This window comes from Vigna angularis, chromosome 2 (assembly GCF_016808095.1).
Source record: "Vigna angularis cultivar LongXiaoDou No.4 chromosome 2, ASM1680809v1, whole genome shotgun sequence".
NCBI lineage: Eukaryota > Viridiplantae > Streptophyta > Magnoliopsida > Fabales > Fabaceae > Vigna > Vigna angularis.
In genome coordinates this window covers 26,385,520-26,396,784 of record NC_068971.1, presented here as the reverse complement: position 1 = coordinate 26,396,784, position 11,265 = coordinate 26,385,520, and the positions used below count along the sequence as shown (strand labels likewise).

Here is an 11,265-nt window from a genome sequence, read left to right as displayed (position 1 = left end):
TGAGTTTTTGCAATGAGGAGAGAATCCCGAGGAGAAGATTCAACTAGAACAGAACTTGTCTCTGTTACTGTGTTACTGTTAATGTCATTAGAAAGTCGAAATTCCTTTTCCCACGCGCTCCAAAGTGCAGTAGAATCATCAGCAGCTTCTGTCACTCTCAGTGTCCCTGTCTGTGGGGTCCCCTCCCCACTTTGTTCTTCCCCATTTTATCAAATCCAATTCTGAATCACTTTCAAATCCGCAAGATGAAAGAGAGTGAATGCCAATGACGTTATTTTGATATAAAAAGGGGTGTGCTGTTGCTGTTGGCATGTATAATAGTAGAAAACCAAGGCCTTGTGTTCTTCTGGTTTCTGTTGTGTGGACTTTTATTGAGTGCGAAAAAGACAAAGTGCCACCCCTCTCTCCTTTTCCCACTTTTTTTCTGCCTTCTGGGTCTTTTGATCATCCATCAAAATCTCTTTTTTTAGTGGGTGGGGAAGTTTCATTTGGCTTCTTTCTCATGGAGTGTAATGAATTTGTGTATGGTGAAATTCTTTGATTCCACAGTCAAAAGTAGAAGTGGTAAGTATCATCATCAGCATAGGGGTTGTCTTGTCAGTTACTGCTAGAATGCGATGACCCTTTGGTTGCTAGAAAATGAATCAGCAAGAAAGATAGGATTTTGGTTTATGGGTTGGTTGATCTATTCTGAATTTCTGACTGAGCAAATTGTATCATACTAGAATTTGATTCTTCATTCATAGAGTTGACTTCTTGCTTTTCCTTCCCCATAAAATTGAACAATTTCCCAGTAATTAAACAGACTTGGTGGTCAAAATCTTGACAAAGCTTTTTGCTGTGGTGTTACAGGATGTGCGTTCTTGTGTGTTGAGCTGTTCTGAAGCCTCGTTCTTAGTTTGGGCAATTTCTTCTAAAAGCAGTGTCTCCTTGGAGTATGACTTCAATTTGCTTCAAAATGGCACAAAAAATGGAAATAGTGAGCACTTGTGGCCGTCATTGATTTCGACAGCACGGCTCTAAACACATACTTTCTCATAGTCTTGTGTTGGAGGAGCCAAGCTATGGTTGTTTTCATGCTCCTTAGTACAACAGGGCCACCGATCAAAAGAAGAGCAGGTTTGAGAATTAAGCAAGCGGGTAGAGGTTCATACCGAGGAAGCTAGGTGTGTGTTTGAAGTTGTTATTGGGTTTTCTTTAGTGTTCCTTCTTTGTTTTGCATAGTCCTGAAAAGTAGAACAGATGGAAGCCACTTCCATAACTTCGTTGTTGAAGGGCTTTTGTGATCACACACGATGGAAATATGCTGTTTTTTGGAAGCTTAACCACCATTTTCCTATGTAAGTTTCTTTGTTTCATTGAGTTACTTGTGTTTTTGTGCTATATGACACGTTTCGGAAGGAATAGATTTGTTAACCGTTTTCTTATTATCTACAAGCTTCTTTAACCCATTAAATGTTTGTTGAGAAGCACGATATAGTCTCAAGAGCCTAAAGGTCAATAACCCTTGATCTAACTGAAACTTAACAGCATTATTGTATCAGTTACCAATCAAGCAAAGATTAAACTGTTATAAAAACTTTTAGTCAACATAAATGAGTAAACTCAATGTCCACCATCCCATTTAGTGTGTTACTTATCACTTAAAATTGGTTTATAGGTATGTTGAATGAAATTATATGTTTGCTGTTTAGAATTTGAGATCTTGTGTATATAACACAAAAACTCCATATGTTTTAGGAATTTGACCTGGGAAAATGGTTACCAGAAAGGAAATGAGGTTGAGGAAAGTATGTGGGATGAGGTCAATTTCAAATCCCCAGATGAGTTATATTCTTCAAGAGGTGAAAGTACTGATTATTCAGGAGATTATTCAGTTCGACTTCTCATGATTGAAATGTCCCATCGTAAATACAATTTGGGAGAAGGGTAACAACTTTTGTTTTGTTGTTCTTTATGTCTAAACTTGTTGTGAATTGCTCCATCTGATACAAAGTAATTTTCATTTTAGAAAACTAAAAAAGAGAAAGACATGAAGTTCATTTTCTAATTTTATGCTTGTCTTGTTTTGGAAACTTTGCTACGTGAAATGAGAACGGATGGTGATTTTCTCAGTCCTTGTAGGGAACCTTATGCCATGATTATATAAAGAATAGAGGGTGTTTACTTCTTTAATTTCTTCAATTTATTCTTGTATATGTTCACACAAGCAGTGTGCTCTCAAATATATGAAAATCATGTATGCTTTATATTTAGAAAACTCTGAATGTTTCTAGTGGTTCTGCATGTCACTTATCTTGTGTTTTGAAATCCATAAAGATTGCTAAATTAAGTATAGTATTCTTGTGTACGACAAGGTATTTGTGCTATGATCTTTAAAGATGATGCAAACTGAATAAGTTGACTTTACATTATTCTTTCAGGGTTGTTGGTAAAGTAGCTCTTGCCAGGGATCATTGTTGGGTTTCCTGTGAGGATATTCTTACCCCTAAATTTGACACTGATTTAATCACAGAGGTGAGATTCTGTACTTAAAATTTCCTTTTAGAAGTAAAATTAATTAATCATGCTTCTTTGAAATACTTAATAAGAGCAATTTTCTACGTCTCTAGTGTCCTGATGAGTGGCTTCTTCAGATTGCATGTGGCATCAAGGTATTGTGCCTTACCTTTATATATTTTGTTTGTACTACACATAAGATTTTGATTTTGATTCCTACTTTCTGGTATAATATAAAATCTTCAGCGTGTGGCGTAATCAGCGTGCTAATGACTAGAAAAATCAGCTTAAATTAGGCTTGCCTCAACATGATATTTATGCACTAAATGGGGCAATTCAAGCTAATCTTGAGTTGATAATTTGAATTTCTTTTGCAGACTATTGTGTTTGTACCGGTTCTTCCTCTAGGGGTTTTGCAGTTTGGTTCATTTGAAGAGGTACGTATATATAGTATTTGAATCCTGACCCAGACAAGCTGTGGCTTTTACAATTAAAATGGTACCCTAATGCATGCATATTTATTACTCTTGTCTACAAATTCTTGCAATCTTGTCCCCTACCATAAATTTTGGATTTCTGTTTTGAAAAAAGATCTTGAATTTTGTATTTGATTCCTCCTTTAAAGTGGTGAACTTTAGATGATAAAATGTGGATTTATAACAGTAAGTTTTGGTCTATTTCACCCATTTTGCATATCTGCTATGGCTCCTTTTGAGGTGTTTCCTTCTACACCCTGTAAATTTCTTTGGCGCCTTTCGTTCATTCTAAATTTGGTTTTTCATGAGGAATTTTTTATGTGAGGAATTTGAGTGTGGAGTCCAGAGTTCCATATTGAGTAAAGATGAGTGAGGTGAGCAACATATAAAGAGAAAGCCCATTCCAGAAGTAGTGTCAGATTTCTTATATTCATTGAAGAACCCAACTTTTTTGAATTCTAGAAAGCTCATTCTAGAATAAATGGAAGGTGATCCAATTCTTATTGAGGTGTAGAGAGTCAAATCCCTCATTCAGGTTTTATATGTTTGTATCGTTTTCGTTTCCACATACTGTAGAAGTTTAGGTACAAGAATTGGTTTGTTATTAGTAGTGTGTTAATTGGTGCAATTGTCTTTTTTGGCATGCGAGAGCATGTGTATTTTTGTTACAAATTTTAGCTTTATGTTTTATATGATTACATGATGTTTCTTGTCCTGTCAAAATTTTAGGTTGCTGAAGACCTGGAATTCGTTACCACTGTGAAGGGTAAGCTCCAATCCATTGATAGCATGGAAGCAAACATTACCCCTTTGAACATGGGAACTGATTATCAAGATTGGTCGGACCTAATGCATAATTTGATGAATAGCTTGGACGAATCATCTTCTGTTACTAAAACCATATGGAAAAGTGAAGTTTCAACCAGTACTGCTTCGAACAGTGCAAATGGTTCAACAAGGCTGAACCCAACAATGCTATCATTTATTCAAGATGACTGTTCTGTGTCAAGACAAAATCTACTAAAATCTCTGAAAAGAGAAAATGTCAATGAGATAGGTTCTTCTTCATTTGATATGTCAACTGTTCCTAGACATATTAGTAAGATGGAGACAAAACCAAATCACATGGAAGCAGAGATGTGGTCCTGGTCAGTTTTTGAAGAGATGTCAAACGGATTAGACTCTTTGTCTGTTAAAAATATGACAGAGAAACAGTTTGGAGGCACTGAAAGTGGTTATTATGATGCTACGAATATCAATGACTTCACTTTTCCCTCAGAGTCAGAATTGCACAAAGCACTTGGATCAGTTGCATACTCTGTTGGTGAAGCATACCATACCTCATGTCTGATAACCAATAAAAAAGAGAGTGATCATTTTAAAGGTTTTGAGTTTCCCGAAGATCTTGATCCTGAATATCTTTTAGATGCTGTTGTTGGCAATTTATGTAGTGCTGCAGATGATACTTCTAGTATTTCAAACAGTATCAGATCTTTTACAACTTTGCCAACAGAGATTAGTGGTTCCATTCCAAATAATTATTCAGAAGAAAGTTACACTTTGATTGTGGATAATTCGGATGTGAAGAATGATCTTGTGCCTACAGTTTCCTTCAAGAGAAAATATGAATTTTCTAACCATTTTACATCATCTTTTGATGGAAATGGAAGCTTATTGATTGATGAGGTGCCACAGGAAAAGGAAGATGGTCATATGCTTCCTATCAGTGGACCAAAGCTCTCTAGCACAAACAAGAAAAGAACAAGAGTTGCTAACAACCAAAAGGCAAGGCCAAGAGACAGACAGCTTATCATGGACAGAATGAAGGAGTTGAGAGAACTTGTCCCAGATGGTGGAAGGGTAAGCTTTTTGTTTCAGGCAAAAGCTAATTATTTGATTTCCCTTTTGTACTCAGTGAAATTTTTAACATTGGTCTTTATGGTATGCAGTGTAGCATTGACAACCTCTTGGAACGGACCATAAAGCACATGCTCTACTTGAGAAAAATAACAAGTCAGGCCGAGAAACTAAAACGATTTGCCAATCGGACGGTAAGGCTCGATTTGGTTCCAAAAACTTAAAAGCAAATGTTTTGTCTCCTGGATTTGGAAACTTTTGTTTGTTGTCACCTATAACTACTTTTGGCTTGCAATCCATTGTGTCACCTATAACAAAATCTTCATATTTATCCTTTTAGCCAAGACATTTTGATGTATGAAGGTTGCATTTGGAAGACCTTATACACAACCACTTTTTTAATGACAGACTTGCTTCAAACATTTGGAATAACTTACATAAGTTGGTGTCTAGGTTGGTGAGAGCAAAAGACAGAAAATGAACGGTAGCCACCCAGGAAGGAGCTGTGCATTTGACTTTGAAAGTGAACTAGCATGGCCTATAGTCATAGAAGATCTGGAATGCACAGGGCAAATGCTCATTGAGGTATGCTGTTTCCTCTCCATGCTCACTTAGCTCAAAAACAAACAATAGCATACAAAGTTTACATCTATTGAACTCATGTACCACTTTTTGTAACAGATGATATGCAATGAGCATGGCCTTTTCTTGGAGATTGCTCAGGTGATCCGAAAGCTGGATGTCACCATCTTGAAAGGGATCTTGGAAAACCGTTCTAGCGACAGCTGGGCTTGTTTCATTGTTGAGGTAGCCAAATATGTTTCTGAAACTTGTTTTTTGATGCTGATCATATTATTTTGTACCATTTATTCCTTATAAGCATTTGAAAAGGTGCTACAATTTTTGGTGTTCAGTTTGGAATGATCCAAAAACTCGTGATCGCTTACCTTCAAAACTATGTGTATATACATTAAAATTCTGTCTAGAAACTCAGTTTTGTATTGCAAATTCAGTTTGCAATCTTAATTTCAGAAAAAAACATGCAGTTTATACACACAAACTACATTAGTTTATAGCAAAGTATACTAAGGTATGTTTCCTTTGACATGCACAGGTTCCTAGAGGTTTTCACAGAATGGATGTTCTATGTCCATTACTGCATCTTCTGCAGCTGAGGAGAAACCCTATCTCATACAAAAGCTGACCCAGCAAAACCAGTTTTCAGTTTCAAATGGCAACTTGTATTTGAAGAAGTAACTAGAATATTGAAGAGGGACCTGTGTAAAGTGTTCATCCCCTCTTAGTGCACTTGCTACATTTGGTGTTGATGATAAGCTACTATCCAAATACCTATATATGTAAACAAAAGATATTTTATTAGGGTGCCTTGCTTTGAACTCATATCTGGTGCGGCACATAATTATGACCTAGAAAAGTAGAGCATTGAAACTATGAGAGTGCACGTGAATGCTATGTATTTAGTTGCTGTGGCTCAAATAAACTATGGTGTTCAAACTCAAAGTTGAATGAAGTTCAAAAGGCATAATATGTATCTGCTTTTAACATGCATCAGAAAACTTAAGCATGATACTAAAAGGAACCGTATAATGTTATGTTTTAGGGTGTTTCTTCCGCATCCCATCACAGACTTCCGGAAAATTAAAAATTTAATACTAACTTGAAATTTTATAATTTAGTACTAACTTGATTCAAGTTTTGAATTTCCATATATTATGTCAAATTAAAAACATTAATAATTAAAATAAAATTTCAAGATTATTTTAAGATTATAATTTCCATTAATCTGATTTAAAATTTAATATCTGATATCATAAAAGCATTTTCACAAGTATATGTCATTCTCTTTATTTTCTGTGTACATAAAATTTATTCGAATTTAACAATGTCAGTACTATTGTATAAGAAACTGTTAGAAATAGAGCCCTTGTAAGGGTAAATTGGATTTAGAACAACATTTAAAAATTATTTGAAAATCTTGATTTTTGGAATCAATTCACAAAACAATTATGACCAACAAGAGAAAATGCATAAACTTAAACAAGATCATACACCTATTTTATATTGGTTCGACTTTTAATTTGAGTCTAATTTTAGTTCTTCTTCAACAACTTAAGTTGGAGGAATTCCACTATATTGCAAAAAATCAAGAATACAAAGAAACATTAAGTTGTATTTTCACACACTCTAGTACACAAAATTACAAATAAGGGAGGCACTCTCTCACACTTTGCCTACAGAGCTAAGGTGACTAAGAAATTTATACAAGAAAATGAAACTTGGGTACACTACTTATGTGCAGATCTTCTAGATGTTCTTCCTTTCTTAAAACCTTAGAGATTTTTGAGTTCCTTCAAAATGGTTGGTTCATTGCACCAAGAATGTCTCAAGACAACTCCTTGATGTGTTCTTATGTTCTTGTTTCACTTTTTATCAGAAAGATGCAAAGTATTTTATGATAGAAACAAGTTAGATCACACATTTATATACAAGATATAAAATCTTGATACACTTAATCGATTAGGTTATTTCCTTAATTGATTAGGCATAACTCTCTATTTTAATCGATTAAGTTATTTCCTTAATCGATTAAAACAGACAATGCAGCTCTATTATGCTTTTTTCATGCTTTAATTGATTATGGGCATTGCTTAATCGATTAATGAAGTATCTGAAAAACACTAGAGAAGGGGTGTGGGGGGGGGGGGGGGGGGGGGGGGGTGGCGATGGGGGTTGCTTTTGTCATGCTATTCAGAATGTACACTGTAGTGTTTGTAAGAACTTTCTTTGTTGAAGAGTAATCGTTTAACTTGGAAGGTTCTTGTATTTATAAATAAAACACAATTGCATATTTTGTAAGAGAAGTGTTTTGGCAAGAGAAGAGATAAATGCATAGATATTTTTATACCGGTTCACTCCAACTGAGTTACGTCTAGTTTCCTTTGTAGAGGGTTCCACTAAATCTTCAATAAGATTATAACTGAGTATTTGCACTACTCTTGGTCTCCTTAGTCAGCGAATAACCACCTGTTACCCTAGACTAGAGAGTCTTCGAACCACTCCTGGTCTACAGTCAGCAAATAACCACTTGTTACCCTAGACTGGATGAGTATTCACACCACTCCTGGTACTACGCAACCTTGCCTAGATTTCCTTAACTCAATTGAGTTCAACAAGTGTTTTAATTCTCTTTAAAATTGTAATCAAAGATTGCTTACAAGTTGTTCAAACTATTATTCTTGCAGAGAGGATGTGATTACAATGTAAAGCAGCCTAACCACTTGTAGGTGTTTCTCTTTTTTCTTTTTCTCTCCTTCTTACAATCAATAAGCAATTTGACAATGAAGTTCAAGAGTATTTCTTTCCTTCTTTTCTCTTCTTCTCTTTTTCTACTCAGATGTTTTCTTTTTCTTGAGTTCTTTCTTTTGCTTCTCTTTTGAGCACTTCTTAGGATAATATTTCGTTGTATGTTATCCTCTTGATTTTTCATTTGAAAGCTCTTCTATTTAAAGACTTATTGGATAAATGTTCGTTAGACTAAGCTCTTGACCTTGATTCTTGTGCTTTCTCTTTCTTCGTGTACAACAACCGTTGGATAAAGTCAACTTGTTAGAGCAAGCATGCTTTTTCAGTACTTTGCTTGAAGTAGGTTGTACGTTCTTTTAGACATGGCTTCAAGTGAAGAACATTCTATGAATATCTCTTTTGTCTTTGACGTCCATTTCTAATATTTTGATTTGAAGCTTGTGGATGCATGTAGAATAGATCATCTACAAAGAATATAGTAGATTGTGCATGCATTAGATATATCCTTTCTTTTCACTTTTGTTGTTTTTGAACGTTGAACATTTAATGACATTTAATGCTTGCTCAAGACAACAAAGTACTTTTTTATTTCCTACTATTGAGGTAACGTTTGACAATTAAACTTTTCTTTTAAAGATACCAAGCATTGAGTGAAGACTTCATTTGGACGAAGTAATGTTTTTGCTTATGATATCGTTTAGATAGTGTAAATGCTTCTTGTGATTTTTCCTGTTTGGAAAGACATCATTTAGTTTTGTTTGTGTTTCTTTAGTGTTTTAAGTTTTTGTCTTTTAGATTGTTTTGTCAATGACATCCTCTTAACATTGTTTTATTTTCCTGAGAGCTAAACTGAATACCTTTTAGGTATGAAAAGCTTTACACATTTAGCTTCAACTCTTTTAGACGCTTTTGACTAAATAGTCGTTTAACATTGCGTTTGAGTATTTTTGACTTAATTGTTTTTCTATTTTATAAAATCCTAAGTTTTTTTCTAAGGTTTTCTGTGTTCAGGTTTTTGGTTCTAAGTCTTATGTTTTCATCATATGTTGTCTTCAGATTATTATTTTGTTTCATGTTATTTGGTTAAACTTCAAAACTTGAGGGTGCTTAAGCGCATAAACGCTTTTGTCTTAACAATTATAATACAACTAGATTTATGCACATTTGCTCTTTTATGCAACTAAGACTCTTCCATACATGAATTATGTATCTTAGAATCTATCCTATATGAGTTTAATTCTATTATGACAATTTAACGTTTAAGAAAGAACATTTTACATAGTTCATCATCAAAAAATACTTTTACCATACTCAATAGAGCTTCTCTTATCAACAAACTTTATAACAAAATTAAATACATTATTTTTTGCTTAATTTCTTTACATTTAATATGTAGATCTTAATTGAACATTAGTCAACACATTTTATGTTCAATGCTTTTTAACTTTAAGGTTGTGTTCACTTACTGTTGAGAAAGAATAGAACAGATGAATATGCACGAATTATTCGTGTTTAGATTTGTAGATTTAAGAGGAAATGTGAGCGTTGATTTGTGTGATCTCTTCCATTTTCAATTTCGCCGAGGAGCGACAATTAAAGATGATTTTATTTGATTTTACTTTATTATCCATGTTTCTTTCTTTCCTCTCCTATTATTCTATACCTCACCTCAAAGAAACAGAGGTTCTTATTCTTCACATTGTCTGCAATGCTTTCTGAAACTGTGTAAGTCAAAATAAAAAAAGAAGAAGAAATAGGTAAAAAGAAAAAAGAAAAGGGAATGAGATAAGAACCAATTATCGGTTCCAGGAAGAGAAATGAGAGATGACTTACCTCTTTAGACTTTTTTTGTTTTTATTACTTTTACTTTCTTTTACTTTTATTTTTTACCAATAATAATTATAATAATAATAATAAAATAAGATGTTTTAAGATGTATTTTTCAATTTGAAAAAAATATAACAATTGAAATTAAAGACATATTTTGACAAAACATAAAGTAATAATAATAATAAAATAATAATAATAATAATACAATTTTTTCATGTTAAAAATTAATTATTTTTTTTCTTCTTATAATAATTTTTACAATTATATATAATATTAAAAATTACAATTTTATATTACTTTTACTACTAAGGATATTTTGATAATTTTCAATTTCTATCAATTAAACAATTTCTTTATCTGTTATCGGTCAAATTCTATACTAATTTTCACAAACTTTATTTTTAAATTCACTTCCACTCACCTCCAAATTCACTGAAAAACAACAATCAATTCACTCTCAATTTCCTTCAAATCCATCAACTCACTCCTCCCAAATCAATCTTCTAAAGTGAACACAACCTTAATTTTTCTTACTTTATATTAGTTAAACAAATATTAAAAAATATAGATGCCAAGAAACAACTTTTTATATATTTTCAAACATCATCATCGAGTACAAAAAAATTATTCTAAAATTCATCAATGTTAGAACTAGTCCAACTAAAACAACAAACCCTTTTATAAAAATATGTTTTTCTTTTGTTTTATTTTGTAATATTTAGTCTTTTCAGTTAATAGCATCTGAAAAACTGTAGTTGATAGTTATAGTACTTAGAACTGAGTATTTCATCCATTCTCTATTGAATTTTATAAGGAAACATCCCATCCAGTAGGCAGGGTTCTTATTTTATATGCTGATAAAAAAAAAAAAAAAACTCATGTTTCTTGGATTTTTTTCTTCGTGAGAAGATCGTGATACCAATCATATCAATCCAAAGTAATATTACTAAGAATAACAATATAAAATGTTTATTGTGTAAGTTCAATCTTTTCTCTTTGGTGATAACTTGTCACAAGTGTTTGGATATATTTATTCTTATGAATATACGACAACTGCGTTTTGAGTTACAAAACTCATTTTTGTTATAATCAAGACTGAATTTCGTTGCCATATTGAATTTCTTGTTGACTCTCTTGGTGTGATTGGAGATCCTATTTTTTTTAAGAGAACGTTTTTAATTTGATTCTTGAAGATCTTGCCAAAAATGGATCATTGTATTGCATTTGTTAGAGAGCAAAATCAACAACTAAAATTGATATTGTTAAAATTGAAGAAGTT

The 11,265-nt window shown here is 33.0% G+C and overlaps 1 protein-coding gene across 4 annotated transcripts; it reads left to right on the top strand.

The window, feature by feature from the left end:
• The first annotated feature begins 293 nt into the window (after positions 1-293).
• On the top strand, positions 294-6,384 carry LOC108329181 (transcription factor EMB1444). Of its 4 annotated transcripts, none has more exons than XM_017563267.2 (11): positions 302-564; positions 853-1,340; positions 1,741-1,929; positions 2,424-2,517; positions 2,613-2,654; positions 2,877-2,936; positions 3,705-4,835; positions 4,925-5,026; positions 5,286-5,417; positions 5,514-5,639; positions 5,947-6,384. In XM_017563267.2, exons 2-11 carry the CDS (start codon positions 1,243-1,245, stop codon positions 6,034-6,036), a joined length of 2,064 nt encoding a protein of 687 aa, XP_017418756.1. In that variant the 5' UTR covers positions 302-564; positions 853-1,242; the 3' UTR covers positions 6,037-6,384. The 4 variants fall into 4 exon arrangements, with proteins under 4 accessions (XP_052728749.1, XP_017418756.1, XP_017418757.1 ...); XM_017563268.2 differs by having other exon boundaries at positions 302-675; XM_017563269.2 differs by lacking the exon at positions 1,741-1,929.
• The last annotated feature ends 4,881 nt before the right edge of the window (positions 6,385-11,265 follow it).

Bases quoted from the DNA above. Each gene is read 5' to 3' on its own strand.
- LOC108329181 (XM_017563267.2), top strand. From the start codon at position 1,243: ATGGAAGCCACTTCCATAACTTCGTTGTTGAAGGGCTTTTGTGATCAC. The intron at 2,518-2,612 runs GTGAGATTCTGT...CTACGTCTCTAG, and splicing joins ACACTGATTTAATCACAGAG to TGTCCTGATGAGTGGCTTCT. The intron at 2,655-2,876 runs GTATTGTGCCTT...TTTCTTTTGCAG, and splicing joins AGATTGCATGTGGCATCAAG to ACTATTGTGTTTGTACCGGT.